The sequence below is a fragment of the Engraulis encrasicolus genome, chromosome 21 (genome assembly GCF_034702125.1).
Source record: "Engraulis encrasicolus isolate BLACKSEA-1 chromosome 21, IST_EnEncr_1.0, whole genome shotgun sequence".
In the NCBI taxonomy this organism is placed as follows: domain Eukaryota; kingdom Metazoa; phylum Chordata; class Actinopteri; order Clupeiformes; family Engraulidae; genus Engraulis; species Engraulis encrasicolus.
The window spans coordinates 11,141,121-11,160,400 of NC_085877.1; the positions used below are offsets into that span (position 1 = coordinate 11,141,121).

The 19,280-nt window shown below is 43.9% G+C and overlaps 2 protein-coding genes across 5 annotated transcripts in view; both read right to left on the bottom strand.

The window, feature by feature from the left end:
• Nucleotides 1-3,768, bottom strand: part of map4k2 (mitogen-activated protein kinase kinase kinase kinase 2) — a 61,202-nt gene extending 57,434 nt beyond the window's left edge. For all 3 annotated transcript variants that reach the window (XM_063187557.1, XM_063187555.1, XM_063187554.1), the window contains exon 1: nucleotides 3,386-3,768. In XM_063187557.1, the coding sequence (XP_063043627.1) occupies nucleotides 3,386-3,478 (93 nt within the window). In that variant the 5' untranslated portion in view covers nucleotides 3,479-3,768. The remainder of the gene's footprint in view (nucleotides 1-3,385) is intronic.
• Nucleotides 3,769-4,417: 649 nt separating this feature from the next.
• On the bottom strand, nucleotides 4,418-19,024 carry men1 (multiple endocrine neoplasia I). Of its 2 annotated transcripts, none has more exons than XM_063187560.1 (11): nucleotides 18,936-19,024; nucleotides 17,690-18,173; nucleotides 16,090-16,298; nucleotides 13,822-13,950; nucleotides 13,298-13,338; nucleotides 12,662-12,749; nucleotides 12,003-12,139; nucleotides 9,045-9,213; nucleotides 7,601-7,774; nucleotides 6,719-7,115; nucleotides 4,418-6,035 (listed from the first exon to the last, which is right to left on the bottom strand). In XM_063187560.1, exons 2-11 carry the CDS (start codon nucleotides 18,123-18,125, stop codon nucleotides 5,827-5,829), a joined length of 1,989 nt encoding a protein of 662 aa, XP_063043630.1. In that variant the 5' UTR covers nucleotides 18,126-18,173; nucleotides 18,936-19,024; the 3' UTR covers nucleotides 4,418-5,826. The 2 variants fall into 2 exon arrangements, with proteins under 2 accessions (XP_063043630.1, XP_063043629.1); XM_063187559.1 differs by having other exon boundaries at nucleotides 17,690-18,176; nucleotides 18,936-19,008.
• Between the last annotated feature and the right edge of the window lie 256 nt (nucleotides 19,025-19,280).

Consider the following 19,280-nt stretch of genomic DNA (forward strand, 5'->3'; position numbering starts at 1 on the left):
GAGATGGACATTCCAGGTCCAGAAAGTAAACGTCCTGCCACATATTTGTTTTTTCAATTTTACTAAACCAACCATGGGGGGCTGCTGTCTGTTGCTTGCTGTGGCCAAATGGTTAAGAAGCTGGTCTGTGATCCAGAGGGTTGCAGGTTCGAATCCCACCCTTACCTCTTCCTACAACTCCATCCATGGCTAAAGTGCCCTTGAGTGAGGCACCTAAACTCTACATTGCTCCAGGGGCTTTAACCAATGCCCTGTAAATAACTGTAAGTTGCTTTGGATAAAAGTGTCAGCTAAGGGAAATGTACTGTCCCTACACCTCCATCCCTGGCTGAGGTGCCCTTGAGCAATGCAACTAACCCCTCATTGCTCCAGGGGCTGTAACCAATACCCTGTACAGTAACTGCATGTTTGGAATAGACCCTATGTGTTGACTATGTAATGTAATGTAATAAACCAACAGATATCAAGGTGGATTAGGTAGCCTCATGTTCACTGCACTGCCAGTGGAACAATTTGATAGTTGTATAAGAGTTTACTACCATAATAACTATACTGTGACTTCACACACACACACACGCAAACGCACACACACACGCACACGCACACACGCACGCACGCACGCACGCACGCACGCACGCACGCGCACACACACAAATTAATAAGTAAATCAATATACACTACACTATACTACATGTAAACTCATTACATTATGCCTATGGCCAGCCTATTGCCTTCTCAGCTCAGTATGTGCAAATGTGGCCAGTAACAGCCAGGCAGCCATGAGCAAGCCGCCTTGTCCCAGACAAAACCTGAAGCTTTGCCTTCACGTCCTACGTCCTGTTTTTTTTCCTGTTTCGGCAAAGGGACTTCCTGCCACCAAGATGACAGCAACGCTTTTCCAAACGCTCCCCGCCGAGCCTGAAATAATACCGGTGCTGGTTTGGGACAAAAGGCTCCCCAGCACAACAACAACAAGAAAAGCAACAGGCCATAATACTTCTGATGTGTGGAGCATGGCTTATGATATCAACACTCAGACAACAATAAGGCGCTTTACGTATTGTGGAGACCATTAAAAGTTTAAAAGTAATTTTGGCTTAGAACAAAGTCTCACAACAAGGGAAGCAATAAAATCAAGGCTTTTGATGTGCTTCACAATGTAGCATATCTGTAAGGACATTATGCATTAACCTTTCATGTATTTTAATTTGTCTATATGAACTCTATATTAACTATATTATCTGTACTAAAAAAAATAGGTTTAATACAAGTTTTTTAACTATATTCTCATCCAGGATTTAGCCCTACCCCTACAGTACATTGACTTGACTTGTGGAGATCATTACCTCTGCCAAGGAGGTAATGTTTTCGGTCGCCTTGGTTTGTCTGTCCGTCTGTCTGTTTGTCAGCAGCATAACTCGAAATCAACGGAATTCGACAAAACTTTGTGGGTTTGTTGATAATGACCCAAGGAACAAGTGATTAAATTCTGGTGGTGATCCGGATCACGAACTGGAACCAGGACCTTTTTAAAGATTCTGTCAGCAGGATAACTCAAAAACGAATCAACGGAATTCGACGAAACGTTGTGGAGCTGTTAGTAATGACCCAAGGAACAAGTGATTAAATTCTGGTGGTGATCCGGATCACAAACCGGAACCACAAATTTTCAAAAGATTCTTCACCATCTAGATGCCTCCTAGTGACCAGAAATTGAATTGCGGGAACACCACAACAACAAGGCAGAAAGACTTAGGGGTCTTACACACCAGGGCACTAAAGCGTCGCGGAACGGACACGTTTTTTTACCGGCGTCAGTGAAAATCCATTGAAACATATCTGTCCTTACACACCAACCGGCGGTAGTCGAGCGTCAGCGGCGCGGAAGCCGGCTCCACGCCGCGCTGCATTTGGAAAATAGAACTCGAGCGTATTTTTCACGGTGTCTCATTCAAATGAATGGCAAAGTAGCATGCTAGTTTTGGCTGTGGGGAGGATTTTGAACAGGACTGGCCGCGCACGCCGACGCTGTCAGTGTGAAAAGCAGAGAAAAACACGCCGGCTGAAACTAAGCAGAAAGACCGCGTTCGTCCTGCGACCGTTCCGTTCCGCCTTGGTATGTTTTGGCCCTTAGGGTGTAACATAGTCAAATGTATCAAGCAGCTTCCTTGGTGGAGGTCTGCGCTCTCTGAGTGCTTCTAGTTTAAAATGTATTACAGCTGTGTAGTTCACTTGTGCTTTTGGGCTGGATTGTATTTTACCACCACATGTGTCAGTGCTCTGATAAGGACGCATAACAGGCCACCACATCCTTCTAAAAGGAGCTCTTTGTGGGGGGGGCAAAGATGAAGTAATAAACCATCAGGGGCTCGCGCGCCATGACGGGGGATTGCGTGATGCAGGACGCCTCGAACAAGTGGTCTCGCGGAGTGCCAATTGTGTTCTGACTGGCGTTGAGCCACCATGCATTACAGTGGGTACTGTAGTGTGTGTGTGTCTGTGTGTGTGTGTGTGTGTGTGTGTGTGTGAGAGTGAGAGAGAGAGAGAGAGAGAGAGAGAGAGAGAGAGAGAGAGAGAGACAGACAGACAGACAGACAGACGTGTGTGGTACGTAAACATAAGCACGCATGACATCATTGCTATTGTTTGGAGAAGTATGGTCATTAAGCTGCGTTTATCAAGGTAGAGAAGAATGGTGGATTTAGATAACGACTTTTCCTTCAGAGGAAGTCACAGACACGTCATGCCATCTGCATAGATTACAGTAAAAACACATTTTCTTTACACTTTAAAGCCTGGATAGTTTAAATTTAAACACTACACGAATTTAATCCCTCAATTGTTTTAACAGTGACACTTTAACCATAGTAGGCAAAGAACGTGTAATTTGCAGCTGCATCACATTCGCAAACATTGGGGAGCACGCGCCAGACGGCCATGTGTTTGCCAGAAATAATTTGGACTCGTTCTAAAGGAACTTGAATTCCTTCACACCCTATTTGCTGGTTCACCATAGATGGACGTGTGCGTAATACACAACAAATAATAATACAAAAAAGGTTAACTGCCATAATCCCATCCATTCTCCCAGGCGGGATGCAGACATAACCACTCGCTATGGGGTCAGGGCGACTGATATTACGCACGATGTATCAAAGTAAATCAAACTTTCAAACACCACCAACGGTGATTTATAGAAGGTAAAAATAGGCTGCTGTTATATTTCGGTTTAACGAAAATGGAGGTAAACTCTAAACCTCGCAACCTAAGTCATTTCAAGGTTGCTCTATCCACAGTGCGGCTGACACGGATCAAACGGCATACAGGCAAACTCCTTATCTCGGTCGACAAATCAAAATAAGACGTCTCTCTTAAGCACACCAACCTTGAACACATCTCCGTATGTACCACTCCCAATACGATGAATGATCTCGTAGTCGTCAAGGGGGTCCAAAAACGAAACCCCGATAGTATCCATTTCGGTCGTTAAATCCAGTGGTGTTAACACTGTTTAGTTGACCATGATAATGACAGAGGCTGTGGCGATGTAGTGGGCTACTATGCTGGCTGGACGTTCAGCCAGCCCAGGACTGCTAGTCTCTCCCCCGTTACAGATGCATCACTCGGGAGTCGGGACTGCCAGGTGTAGCCAGCCGCCTGTTGAATTATCTGGGTGGCTGTCTGACTGTTCGAAAAAGCGCTTATCAGTCTGATCAGAATCTGGCTTCTCATTCCGTTCCCGCGCCAAGCGTCAGAGGGCGTCGTGGTGTCAGCCTGTGCGATGTGCCAGCAGAAGAGTGGCTTTTTGCGCATGAACGCAAGAAATAGAGTGCTGAAGTAACAGACAGCCTCTAAATTAGCAACGGCCAACTATTTAACTGCGAATAAAATAGTTCTGTGGAGTTAACATTACACTTTCTTTTAATTCAGTGTTTACATTATGTGCTCCAAATGCAATTAAACTTTATTCTGAATTAGATTGAGTTAATTCTGAATTAAATGTTTCATGTTAACGATGTAGTGGCTAGTAAGATTTAACATCCACAAGTGACGGGAAAAGTTTAATAGACCTGGTAAAAAAAAAACACGTTACTTGATACCGGCGTCATATAATGACATAACAATGTCAGAACAGTGTCATGAACAAGTCATAAACATAATGCCAATGTCATAAACGCTTTATAGCCATGAAAAGTTGACAGTGTTAGGCCGGTCTTTGTTATAACCGAATTTCACTTAAAACAAAGTCATACAATGTTTATGACATTGACATAATGTTTATGACACATGCATGACTGTATTATGACAATGTTATGACACTTATGTCATACCTATGACGCCGGCGTCATGTAAAGTGTTACCGATAATTGTATCAACTCACACAGATAGCAAGAGAAAGAAAAGCACACAAACAAGATTTATTGTCAGTATGATCAACTTTATTGCCAGAAAACGAGGCTTTACTACTAGAGCTGAAAATTCCAACATTTCCTATTGAAACTTCATATAACACAAGGTTACATTACACTAAGGTCAATAACACGAGTAATACATGCGTTATTACAACTGACATAAGAACCTACTGTTTATGAAAGCGGATCAATGTACATGTGAAAACATAAAAAGTGCTGAGACAACAAAAAAACAATGTTTAACAACCTACAGATTTAATCTATAGTGTCACCAATTCAAAGGCATCAAAAAATAAATCACTTTTCTTTCTTTATAAAGGCTAAAAAATAAACACAGACTCTCGTATCAAGTGACTTTGGTTTCTGTCCAAAATACTAAAACATTCTCAAAGGTTTACAGAAATACCCAATGAAAAAAAAACACTATACCCTTGCCTCTCCGTTCCGACTGAGTGTAAAAACGCACTTGATGGATGGTCATGCCAACTTCAATGAAAGAAGGCTTCACCTGAACCAAACGTGAACGATTGAGAAACACTCCTCCATACGTTATCACAGTGACAAACACAACAGAGCTGTGCAGCGGAGCATGTTTTGAATAACATCAAATCTCTATGAAAGAGGGAAAATCACAAGCCTTTGCACAGAGAAAACACAGACAAGAGTCTTAAAGCTGATATTCAGGCATCTTGGACAAGGACACAAGTGTTTCAGGTCATAAACTCACGGTGCTTTCGAACAGAGGAACTCATCGTAAAGATCTGGTTTAGCTAGCAAACCTTAGGCATCTCTCTGACTGTCATTTAAGTGGAGACTTTTCCACATTTTCAGTCCCGTGGCAGTCTCTGCTGCCGTTTCCTCCCTAAAGGTGATGATGCATTTAGAGCAATATGGCTAGGCAACATCTGAACATCGTTGGGGCTTTTCATTTTTCAGGTAGGATTGGATTTCAGACATGATTGTGAGAAGTTACCTGCTTCAGAACTTCTGGAGTTGTTTTTTTCCCCTCGCATAAGGTATGTTGCCTCAAAGACCGCTTATGATATCACTTCTCAGCAACATTTGCTCAACAAGTTTGTGCCGTGTTTATTGTTTATCATCATCATCATCATCATCATGTTTCCAGTGTCCCCAGGGTGTGTATCATCATCATTGTGGTTACAGGGTCTTGTGGGGCCACGTTGTGGGGCCACGCTATAGTGTGTGTGTGTGTGTGTGTGTGTGTGTGTGTGTCTTGTGGTGATTTTTTCCTGGTGTCTCTTCACAAACAGCATGTAGACTCCAGATGCTGTGTGTGTGTGTGTGTGTGTGTCTTGATGGTTACAGCGTATTTCCAGGTCTCTACAAAAAGGATCATGTATAGTCTCCGGACCCTGTGTATGCATGTGTGTGCGCGCGCACGCGTGTCTAGTATTTACAGGGTCTTCCTGGGTCTCTTCATAAAGGACAGTGTGTAGTCTCCGGACCCCGATGGCTTCTGCCTCTTCGTTTGCACCTGTGACTGTGCGGTGAGCTGCAGCTTGATGGCGCTAGAGTTCACTTTGGCGGCGGCCAGGAGCTCCTTCATCCCCTTCATCTTCTCGCTGTGGAACGTTACCACGGGCCCACTGGGCACGCCTCCACCTACGGAACCGGAATATAGAATAAGAATTAGAATTCACAGAACGTCACCATGGGCCCACTGGGCACGCCTCCACCTATGGAACCGGAATATAGAATAGGAACTACAATTTAGAGAACGTTACCACGGGCCCACTGGGCACACCTCCACCTACGGAACCGGAATATAGAATAAGAATTAGAATTTACAGAATGCCAGCACGGGCCCACTGGGCACACCTCCACCTATGGAACCGGAATATAGAATAGGAACTAGAATTTAGAGAACGTCTCCACGGGCCCATTGGGCACTCCACCCGGACCTCCACCAACGGAACCGGAATATAGAATAAGAATAAGAGAAAAATATTTTGAACGTAACTGGTGGGCACGCCACCCAGACCTTCAGCTACGGAACCGAAATTAGAGCCGGAATATTAGAATAAGAATAAGACAATAAGAATTCACCACTGAGCCACTAGAAGTGCAAAACCGGGATTTAAATCAGCACAAAACCTCCAGACTTGTCATAAGTATTTCTCAAACTTTTCAGACCAGTGACCACTTTGCTCCCAAGACACTTTTCTCAGAGACCACTTGTTAACACGATTGATGATGAGAAGTTGCTGCAAATTCAGATTTTATACACTACACTACCCTTTGCTCGGCATAATCCGAATTAGGAACAAATCAGAATTAAGAATCACCTGTAGCTCCGCCTAACGCCCCACCCTGCTGGGCAGAGGAAGGGGTGGGGCTTGGAGTGTTGGCACGGCCCTTGCTGCTGGCCTCAGCCTCCGCCCCTCTGGTGCCCTGGGAGGATCGCCGGCGACCCCCGCCCTCCCCAACCTTCTTAGGCTGGGCCTGGGTGGTGGCAGCGGTGGTGGTGGTAGAGGGGGCAGCAGTAGTGCTGGTGGGGCTGGAGGAGGCGGCGCTGTTTGGGGGTGTCTGTCCGGCCGGCAGGGGGGGCTGTGGAGCCTGGTCCTCCAGCTTGGACTCACGGCGGGGACCTCGTCTGCGGCCCTCGCGAGGGTCGTCGCTCGACTGGTCGTCATCGTCCAGGGCGTCCACCTCTCTGATGCTGATGGACACCTTCTGACGCACCTGAGGACCGGTGAGAGGAGGGGGCACGACACCAGGTCAGGATGGATTACATAAGGAAAAAAGGAGAAAGGAAAAAAGGAGAAAGGAATAAAGGAGAAAGGAATAAAAGGAGAAATATCCGCACACCTGTGGTTTATTTAGTGAAAAAAATAGTACAATGTTTCGACCTATTGAAGGTGAAGATTGTGCACATCCCAAGGAAAGGTGCCGGCCATAGGCTGACAATAACTTTACAGTGAGGAGTGCGCACACTTAAAATAATGTTTTCTTTGTTTCTTTATTCCACGGCAGGATAGGATGACGTCTCAACAGTCAAAGTTGTTTTAAGTGTGCCGACTCCTCACTCTAAAATCACAACATTTTGACCGGCAAGGTCTTCGTCAGGTGCCACCAACCCAATAAAATACACACACAGACACAAACAATCACACAAACAATCACACACACAAACAAACACACACACACACACATACACACACACACACCTGGGCATCGAATCGGCTGAGGGACTGCACCAGGTAGGTGGCCCAGCCCACGTGCAGCACAGGGGTGGGACTGCCCTCCTCCCACTTGCAGATGCCGTCATAGAAACGCAGCAGGTGGGCAAAGCATTCTGGGTCTTGTAGTGCCGAGAGAACAGCAGACTGCCTGGGGGAGTCCTGACGGAGATAAGTAGAGGAGGAGGAGGAGGGGGGGAATGGGGGGTTTGGTTAACTTTACATCATAATGCAAACCACCACCTCAACAATACAAATCAAAAATAGATTGATCCCTCTTTTCTCCAGGGACTGTAACCAATACCCAGCACTTCAAATACAGTCATAGGAAAAAGTTTGCACACCCTTTGAAATTTCTTACATTTCTGTCAAAATTGGTCATAAAACTTGGTCTGATCTTCCAGGAAGAACAATCAGAGTCTGATTTAACTAATTTCACCCAAACATATACATGTTATCATATGTAAGACATTTCAAAGGGTGTGCAAACTTTTTCCTATGACTGTATCTGTAAGTTGCTTTGGATAAAAGCGTCAGCAAAGTGTAATGCAATGTCATGTAATATATAGCCAAGTCGCCTAATTCCGCCCGCCTACTTATAAGTGATGATAGTTAATTATGTATCCACTGTTTAAATCAGGAATGGATATCGACATGATACAGAGTTTGTATGCTTACAATTTCAAACGGTGATGACATTTAAAACCGAGTCAAACGGACATAAACAGCATTGCAATGAAGGGTGTTGTAACGGCAGCATGGAACTTTAATTTCACGACGACATTCTGGCTAAAAACTCGCCCTGGCCGCTTCCCCGTTTCGCTTTAGGACGAAAATTATTCAACCGTTTCCACAGTAACGACCAAACTAATCACAGTTCCTGCATCGGTAAAGACAGGACTACAAGTGTGAACGAAATCAGCACAATAGCATGAAGGAATAATAAACAGTAACGGAAATACCGACGTGACCTGAAATCAAGTGCGCGGAATTGGGAGCCTTTCGCCGGTGAATTGTGCTGAAACTAGATTTTGGACATGCTGGACGGTATCGCCAAATTACGATAGAAAGGGCTACCAATGTTAGTTAATATATTGCTCATTACCTCATCTACACAGTGATATTATCACTTTTCAATGAAGTGATTGGTGAAGTGGGCGGAATTTGGCGACCTTACTATATATTGTAATGTACGCTAAGGTAAGATGGCCTTGTAACTTCTGGAGTACAGGAGAAGTCTAATAAATGCACAGTAATTTGAAGGAGTGTAATGGAGTAAAGTGATATGGCCTTGTGCCTCCTGGGCTTAGGAGGCATCTGAATGTAATGTAATGCAGTAATGTAAAATGGCCTTGTACTCTCTGGGCAGGGAGGTGCATGATTAATGTTAAGTAAAGCAAAGCAAAGTAAAGTAAAGTAATATAATGTGTACCTTCTGGGCGGGGGAGGAGTCGGCCTTCTCTGCCTTCTCGGCGGCGACACCCTCTGACCCCTCCAGCCCCCCCTCGGCAACGGTCTCCTTCAGCAGCGTGGGGATGACGTCATTAGCAATGTCGAAAAACTCCTTGTAGATCTCCTCGTCCTCACGACAGTAGTTATAGCTAGAGAGAGAGAGATATAGATAGATGGATGGACAGACAGAGAGATATAGAGAGAGACAGAGTCAAAGGATAAAAAAGGAGTAAGGGGACAAAGCCATTTATAATTGACAGTCCAAACATATACACGTGAAGTGGTGGTTGCTGAATTCTAGCGCCACTCAAGACCAGTGAATCAATTTGAGATTATTCCTGCCCTGAGGTTGCAATGGACAACAGCCGTCGTTGGAACAAAAAGAGCAAAACAACCGATTGTACTAGATACTTAGATGCCACTCATTCTGATCCCTGGTTTCCATGCACCACAGTTCGCAATCAACACATTTTTGTTTCCACATAGAGAGACACTGTTATTATTCTTCATGTTGATAGGGAGGTGCGCCGGGTATGGACATGTCCAGAATGACTTCTGCTTGGTGGGCGGGTTCTGGATCAGCTAGGATAGAGGTCACAAGGCCAGACGACCACACCATGACTGCCCACTGATGACAACTTTTGTGTGGAGGTCCAACGACTTTGGGTTATGGTTTCATTATTGTCAATATTATTTTTTTAAGGGAGGAGTTCAGAGTAGTTCAAAAGGGCAGACTGCAGCTTCCACAAGGCCCAGAGGTGACGACTTTGTGCAGGTCCAACAACTTTGGGTTATGTTATCATTCAAAAGGGATGTTTTTAAACTGCACTTTTACGGCACTACAGAACAAAACATAAAATCACAGCCCTTTCGTATTATAGTCTGTAGTACTGTACGTCAAGTCTTTCTTTGAGCTTTTTCCCAGTAACAGTTGGTTATTTTAAGTGCACATCTGCTCAATTACTGAATCTAAAACAAACGAAATATGTAGAGTTAACCAGAGAAATACAGTTTTTCTCCCCGTCTCTGGCTGCGGTAGTGTCTCATAAGACACATCCTTCCTGGCATCTCAGTGCTGGCGCTGAGAGGAGAGGAGAGGAGAGGAGAGGAAAGGCCTTTCCCAACAATGGGACACAGGAAGAGTGAAGCAGAGCGGGAAGAGGAAGAGGCGGGAATGTGTGTGTGTGCGTGTGTGTGTGTGTGTGTGTGTGTGTGTGTGTGTGTGAGTGTGAGAGAGAGAGAGAGAGAGAGAGAGAGAGAGAGAGAGAGAGAGAGAGAGAGAGCTTGTGTGAGAATGTGTGTGTGTGTATGTGTATACGAGTGAGTGAGTGAGTGAGTGTATATGACTGTATGAGTGTGTGTGTGTGTGTGTGTGTGTGTGTGTGTGTGTGTGTGTATATGTGTGTGTGTGTGTGTGTGTGTGTGTGTGTCTGTGCGCCAAGCTGGGGTGTGCCTCTGGCCCCACATCTGAGTAAGGACTGGAGAGGGGACAAAAGAGAACATGGCGCAGCCGGAGCCGGACCGGATTGTATGGGTCTGGACTGGACTCCAGAGCTTGAGCAGACGGGACGGCGTGGGGGGAATATTTTTAGCATCGCACACTTGAAAGTGCGGGAGAAAAGTGAGGGTTGGAGATCCAGGAAGCCGAGGCTGCCAAGAATGGAAGCTGAAAGAAGTTTCCGGCGACGGATAAGGACAGAAATAACATGCAAACGCGCGCACGCACGCACGCACGCACGCACGCACGCACGCACGCACGCACGCACGCACGCACGCACGCACGCACACACACACACACACACACACACACACACACACACACACACACACACACTAAGGCTGGCAAACACAGACCCAGACTGATGAGCACACATACGCCAGACACACAACTCTGTCATTCTCAGGATGCACCTTCCCTTTCCTTGTATTGGAGAGCAGCACGCAATGTCTGTGCGTGTGCGCTTCTCTTTCACTTCTGAACAAACATAACAACCACAAGTGTTCGCCACCTGTGGAGATCAGTTGGCTCTTGATTAAATGTGTTGGAAACAAAAGGTCTCAGCCTTTGTCTGTCTGATGATAATAATTACAGCTTCCCTTTCAGTATCCTGTTGTGTGTGTGTGCTGCCACCTAGTGTCTGAGTAGAGTATGTGCAGCTTGACCAAAACAAACTGCAGCGACAACCCCAAGGATGTGATGCATGCGGTCTCAATCACAAATGAAGACCGAACATGTTTGCTATGTGAATAAAAGGGGTCATGAGACTGCCACTGGTATTTTGAATGAACAGTGAAAGAAAGCGATTGATATCAGAGGTGTATACCGGTAGTAGTAAAAGTAAAAGAAGAGAAAAGTAAAAAGTCTTCATAAGGAGCTCATTAAGTATAGTGGAATAACTTGTGTAACAACAACGATGTGATGTCTACGGGCCTATACTACAAAGCTGGTTCAGGATAAGTTAAGGTTCAGTTAAGAGGTAAATCATCTAATACAAGAGCTTTTTTTAAGAAAATGAGGACTCCAGGCTCGTCTATTGGATGATTTACCTCTTAAATGAACCTTAACTCACCCTGAACCAGCTTTGTAGTATAGGCCCAACTTGGCCCAAGTACTAGTGTTGTACATCATGGAGTTAACTCTTCTTTATTCAGTGATGGGCAACCAGGACTCAAAAGCTGTAATCCAATTGCCCCAATTGGAGGGGTAAAACCAGGTCATTTGGAATATGTGGCACTGGATTGTAGCTTCTGAATCCAGGTTGCCAAGCCCTAACCTCAGTCTGATACAGAGATTAAACATAAACACACATACTGCTGCCTGACAGTGGCAGCCCTTGCGCATGCTCGTAGAGCAGCCTTGATATCACATTGTGCTTTATGTTATTATTATATAATAATACATACTATAGTCATGATTATTAACCGTTAACACACTTACTCCTGCATGACCGTGGCAGCCTCTGCCCATGAGCGTAGGGCATCCTTGACTTCTCTGTGCCTGTAGTGGTACCCTGCGAGGTACATGAAGGGATAGATGTGCTCGTTGTTGTAGAACTTCTTGGCAGACTCAACAGCCTGGGAGAGGGAGAGAGAGAGAGAGAGAGAGAGAGAGAGAGAGAGAGAGAGAGAGAGAGAGAGAGAGAGAGAGAGAGAGAGAGAGAGAGAAAGAAAGAAAGAAAGAAAGAAAGAAAGAAAGAAAGAAAGAAAGAAAGAAAGAAAGAGAATATTTTAGAGACCGTATTCTATGGTGCAAGTGGATTTATAGTTCTGCTCTCTTGTTAGAAAATCATGAATTCCTAGTTGATTAGAATCATTCACTGACAAAAACAGGAAAAAAATATCACAAAATCAATGTCACAGTCAGCTCTGTTTTGACACCGCAGGTTCACAACTTGTTCAAAAGTTTTGTCTACTTTTAAAGGGGATCATTCCACACACCATAAAACATTTTAGTTGAGCTCAGTAAAATAAATGAATGGTGAGTGGTGATCATCTTTTCTTTGTGCATACTGAAGTGTTTTGAATAAAATCTGCAAATCTTGTACATAGCTTGTATGAAGCGCTGTGTTAAGCAGGTCAGTTCTGGCTCTGGCTCACCTTCATGTGGAGGTTGAGGGGACTCTCCTTGCCACTGATTGGCTCCTGGTCTTCCAGATCTGCCAAAGTCCCCATAGCCATTGGATACCTGAGGAAAAGGGGAGGAGTCACCACACTCTTGAGTATACTCATGAACGGCCATCCGGGTATTTTGCTCGTAAATGTGCGTAACGCCCCTTTATGGGTGAAAACAAACTGAATGTCTCATCAACTTACATGCTACACCGGCTTGTCTAAATGAACACAGTCCATGCTTCAGCCACGGCTGTTTGGCTCTATAATTTGAACAGCCGGCAACACAACACGTTTTCGGCATGTTGCTTATGAACAACGCTAGTCTACAGGTTCGTATCTTTCATTTATTAAACACCAACATCACCAATTGACTTTTCCCCCACAAATGGGCGTAACGCATATGGAAAACGTCACGCCTTTCATGAGTATAAATTGGCTAACATAGCTTCCATTTAATAGACGCTTTTTTAAAAACACAGTAACACAGCATGTACTGCGCACACTTCTGCTACAGTGACTAAAAGGGAATGTGGTAGCAGGGAAGTGACAAACTAAATGCAACATTCAGGTTCTAATAACATAGACATTAGACTTTTCTGAGATATTGAAATAGAATCTTACTTGTCCAAATCTCCTCTTTCATACAGAAGCCACAGCAGTCTCTGCAGAGAAAAGAAATAGCATTTACTGAATAACATCAAATAACTAGCTGCTCCAACATCTTACTGTCAATACATGTCTTGATGTAGATGCAATACACGCCACATAAAATAGATACACATAAAGATCACTTAACAGAACATGACCATATGTAACTAGATAAAATAAAGTAAAAGTAACAAAATAAAGAACATCATCATAGTCACACAATACCTGTTCATGGAGTTTTATCTTTATTTGTATTTAAATTATGTTGTCAGCACAAATGTTGCAGTAGTTCAGAGTTAGAAGTAACATACAGTAGACATTTAAACCTAATGATGCACTTGGTAAATGTTTTGGGTGGGGTTTTTCTGTAGATTTATGGCCAGATAAATCAACAGAATTTATTTAAAACTGGGAATGGTTTAGTGCCTCCAGGCTGGTTTTGAGCATTTATTTGGCTGGAAATCAACCACATCTGGCAACCCTGTCTCACAGCCCACCTGTTGTAGTTGCAGCAGTTCAGTGCTGTCAGTGTGCAGGTCCAGTGATGGGTTGATGGCACACACCATGAAGGCCACCTCCATGTTGCGATCGCACTTCATATAGGAGCCTTTCAGGTACAGCCAGCTCTGCACAGAACAGTACAGCACGTATGGGAGTGAGTGAGTCAGGAAGTTAAATGTACAGTCCCAGGAAAAAGTTTGTACACCCTTTGAAATTTCTTACATTTCTGTCAAAATTGATCATAAAACATGGTCTGATCTTCCCGGAAATCTGAAGAAGGAACAATCAGAGTCTGCTTTAATTAATTCCACCCATACATTTACATGTTATCATATTTTTATTGGTCATAAGGCCATAACATTCACAGGAGAGCAGGGCATAAGTAAGTACACCCTTGCATTAAGTAGGTTTTAACCCTCAGTTAGTTGCAATATCATCAACCAGACTTGTCCTGTAGTTGCAGATCAGACTAACAAAACAATCTGTTTGTATCTTGTCGCCCTCTTCTTTGGAGAACTGCCTCTCGTCAGCAAGGTTTGTGGGATGTCTGGAGTGCATAGCTTTCTTGACTTCATGCCATATGATCTCAATTGTTTTTTGTCAGGGCTTTGACTGGGCTATTTCAGAATGTGTATTTCATTATTATGAAGCCATTCTAAAGTCGATTTGCTTCAAAAGTATGGGTTGTTGTCACATTTCAGGACCCATACTCTTGTGTGCTTCAACTGTGTGACAGACTTCCTCACGTTTTTTCTGTAAAATATCACAATAAACTTGAGTTCATTGTTCCACTGATAATAGCAAACTGTCAAGGGCCTGAGGCAGCAAGGTAGCCGCATATAATGATGCTCCCGCCACCATACTCAGAAGAGGAGATGTAACCAATAATAGCTAAAAATGGGATTCATTCTGCCAATCTAAAATTAATGGGGTTTCTGTCCTAAAAAAATATTGCTGCACCTTTGAGGTTTGCGAAAAAGCATTTATATGCTTCATAGAATTACTGCAAAATATTCTGTAGACCAACGTTGAAACCAAAGTTGAATTGTTCAGGGGAACACACAATGTCATGTTTGGAGGAGAACTGGAGAACCACACCTTCACCAAAACATCATCTCCACCTTCGAGTATGGTGGCGGGAGCATCATTATATGCTGCTACCTTGCTGCCTCAGGCCCTTTTCAGTTTGCTATTATCAGTGGAACAATGAACTCAGAAGTTTATCGAGATATTTTACAGAAAAAAGTGAGGTAGTCTGTCACACAGTTGAAGCACACAAGAGGATGGGTGCTGAAATGTGACAACAACCCATACTTTTGAAGCAAATCGACTTTAGAATGGCTTCATAATAATGAAATACGCATTCTGGAATAACCCAGTCAAAGCCCTGACAAAAAAACATTGAGATTATATGGCATGAAGTCAAGAAAGCTATGCACTCCAGACATCCCACAAACCTTGCTGACGAGAAGCAGTTTTCTAAAGAAGAGGGAGACCAGATACATCCAGATTGTTTTGTTAATCTGATCTGCAACTACAGGAAACATCTGGTTGAGGTTATTACGACTAACTTAGGGTTAAAACCTATTGAATGCAAGGGTGTACTTACTTATGCCTTGCTGTCCTGTGAATGTTTACACCTTATGGCCAATGAAAATATGAAAACTTGTAAATGTTTGGGTTGAATTAGTTAAAGCAGACTCTGGTTGTTCCTTCTTGTGATTTCCGGGAAGATCAGACCATGTTTTATGATCAATTTTGACAGAAAGGTAAGAAATTTCAAAGGGTGTACAAACTTTTTCCTGGGACTGTATATAGCACATTTAAAAACAGAAAGAACGGGCCAAATTGCTGTGCAATGTACAAATAAGAGACTAGAATTAAATAATAATAAAAAGAGAGTTAAAAGCAAGACATGGGAAAAAATGGAAACAAAATCACACATAGGCTGGGGTTATATGGAAACGAAAACAACTGGTGGGGGGTAAGGGAGCACCCCACCCTACAATATGTAAGAGGAGTCCGTGCTCAGACAGGCCAGGAAAATAATTGAAAACCCCACACACATTTTACACTCAAGAGTATTATGAGCTACTGCCCTCAGACAGATGATACAGAGTCCCAGTTAAAATAAATAAATAAAAAAGTTTCTTAACAGGATTTTTTTTCCCCTTTTACCCATACATCTGCTAACTTACTGAATTGGTTGTTGCTCTTGATGTGTGTTTTGTGTTTGTGTTTGTGTTTGTGTGCGTGTTACCTACCCGTTCGTTCACCCCGGCAGTGACCGTCTGTCCCCTGCGGTCCTCGTTGCCCTTGCCGTGCCACGTCACCTCCGCGGTCTCCTCCCCGTCGCGGCCGAAGATGACCCAGGCGTGGTCCTCCGAGAGCGCCAGGTGCACGTCACGAAGCCCCAGCACCTGGCAGGCCGCCACCACCGCAAACGCCACTCCCGAGCTGTCCAGCTTAGTCCCTGAATAAAATGGATGTGGGTCAATGGCATTTTTTTTGGCCTCAGACGTCCAGTGGTACAACTACAGCTAATGTCCATGAATTAATTACTAAATAATGTAAGGCAATGAATACGTGTCTTAGATAATCCACTCACTTTAATCCACTCACTCTACTTTTTTTTTTAAATTGTACAATTGCAGCATTAGCTGTCATTGCACCACACTGACATGTGCAACTACTAATGAAAGTGCCATTTGTTGAGGGTGATATGGTGTGAGGATTTCCTTGCCCGTCCTATTTTAAGTTACAATTAACAGATTTTAGCCAAAGGCACCTGCAAAAAACGCCTGCTGAATGCCTAAGCCCTTTTTGGGAATAGGTGCCCTCTGCCTATTAAAAGCTAAATATCTCAGCCTCCGAAGCACATAAAAACATTAAACAAGTTGAATTTAAAAGCTAGGACCCTCATTAGAATATGTTCATTCAGATCTAATATGCCCATATTATTAATATAAAAAACTCAAATCTCAAGAGCCTGAATGCAGCGTATATGTCACTCCAGGCACCACAGGTCAAACAACCTATATGTAGCATCAGGCTAAAATGGGTTAATTGGGTACGGTCCCTGGAGCAGTGTGAGGTTAGGTGCCTAGCTCATTTCAAACCTCAACAGACTTCACCCCTCCTACCAGTGATCGCTTTTCCAAGTCAAGATCAAATGGTTGCAATTCTGTAAAACAAGACACGCATTTCAAATTTCGACGGAAAATTTGAATTTCAAAACGTTTCTCAATTGACCAGAATCCAGACCTTCTGTATTCATATGGCATTAGCATGAGGGAAGGGTGAGAGTAGGCTAAAGATTTCCCTCCTCGAGGATATCCCCACCTCTGCTCAAGTATTTTTTTTTTTTTAGCTCAAGTGGGAACGACGACTGCCACACAGGTAAGCAGAGCGCTTAGGGCCTCTCCACTTTGCCCACAAAATTGGAGCCTCCTAAATTGAGATAGTCTCAAAACCGTATTAATACTATTATTATTATTATTATTATTATTCATTAACATAGAGGGGGCCTCCTGAGCAGTTATGCTTAGGGCCTCCAAAACCTTAGCAGCAACCCTGCAGCCGCATAGAATCTATTGGTGATGTAACTCCACCACTGATGTTGCTTTAAATCAATGGCTTTCCTTGCTCAAGGACACAACACACTTGGATGGACATTTATTGAGGACATCCCTGAATGAGTCACTGAATGACATCATGTGCTTTGAACTTGTTTGAGGACATCTCTGAGTGCCTCAGTTTGTTGTTTAGGTGTATCTTTATCTGGGCGCATTTATTTTGCTGTTCAGTTTGTGTTTAGCATACAATTTGTATGTTCTGTAATATTCTGCATTCAGCATTCCATACCTGTGATGAGACTGAAGAGGGACTGGATGTGCGCGCGGTCCTTGAAGTAAGAGCGGCTGAGACTGTTCCAGATGACGTCGGAGACTTTATTGACCAACTCTCTACTGGAGATGCCGCCCGACCTCCGGTACCGGGTCAGATCCACTGCGCCCCGAATCTGAGCCGTGAAGCGCTCGTGCATTGCCGTCAGTAGGCCCAGCTCCACGACGGGGAAGCACGAGTTGGGGCAGTCAGGCTCGAGGGGCTCAAAACGAACCCCGGGCACGTTCACCGGCACAACTCTGTTCACGGCCAGAAAGTGTTCGACAAAGCCCAAAACAAGAGACAGCAAAGCAAGGTCCGGTTCTGAGTTCTGAAGTTCGGCCTCGAACAGTTTCACCACTCCGTCAATCCCACGGAGTGGAAAGTGCTTCTTTTGCTCCGTTCGCAGCCCCATGGTCTGAGATAACGGTTTCTAGACTACGGAGAGGGGTGTGTCTCTTTTCTGCTAGAAAAATAAATAAATAAAATAAATAAATAAATAATCACTGGCGTGCTAGCCTCCGTTACACGTGGATATGCAAAACTACCAGACCAAAAAGCAACAATATGCGTCTAACTTAACCGGTTGTATTATTTTGGGTGATATATTGTGTGCATCTGGAAGCATCTCAGTACAGCATCAGTACCACCCCGTATCATGGTGTGGAACGTATCACAATGAAGTTGGCGTTACGCAGTTGTCTTTACAAACAATACAATACCAGATGTGTTGGAATACGCTCGCAGATCATAATTTACGTCTTACCATTTCTAAACACAAATCCCCCCAAGGACTTTGTATTCTGTCTGTAACGGTATGAGAGTACGAGTTAGCACAGTTCCATAACGAATGGTTAGCAACACCAAGCTAATGGACACGCTAAATGGCTTTAGGTAACAGATGCTGACGCACTTAGCTAAACGGCACAAGCATACAAGCTAGTTTGGCTGTAAACACCTAGGGTCAGCGTTAAAGCCTTCAATAGCACTGGAATTCCCTCGATAACACACCGGGAAGTGTACATAATAGGTTAGTCAAAATTGCGATGCGTAGAAGATGAGCTAACCGCTACATGACTTTATAGTTACACTATGGCAAGAAGTTGCATACGCACGCATGATGCTACCACAGCAACAACACAAAGGAACACGTAGCACTCGTAGCACTATCAAACTGTATAACACAACGGCATATCATCTTGTAACAAATACTTATTTGACCTACCCGATACATCAAGGCTGCATCCACATGTTTTTGTTGTGCCTCTTACTTTTACCGCGCACTTCAGTGACTACGGATGTGGCAGTTGTCACACATATCATTTGCGCAAAGTGACTTCACTAACACAATGGATTTCCCACTGGGATCAATTAGTGCAACACTGCTCTTGTCCTATGTTTTAGATATCTGCATTTTGTGTCATCCATGTTGGTGTTGAGCAATGCACACTGGGATATGTAGTCACACTTGGGAGATCATGGTGGTGAGGATTATTCAACAAAGATATACATTAAGTTCATTTTGATACACTGGTGTTATTATATACTTTATGTTTACTCTACTAGCTGT

Bases quoted from the DNA above. Each gene is read 5' to 3' on its own strand.
- men1 (XM_063187560.1), bottom strand. From the start codon at position 18,125: ATGGGGCTGCGAACGGAGCAAAAGAAGCACTTTCCACTCCGTGGGATT. The intron at 7,116-7,600 runs GTGTGTGTGTGT...ACCGGTCCTCAG, and splicing joins TCAGCCGATTCGATGCCCAG to GTGCGTCAGAAGGTGTCCAT. The intron at 6,036-6,718 runs GTGATTCTTAAT...CCGGTTCCGTAG, and splicing joins GGCGTTAGGCGGAGCTACAG to GTGGAGGCGTGCCCAGTGGG.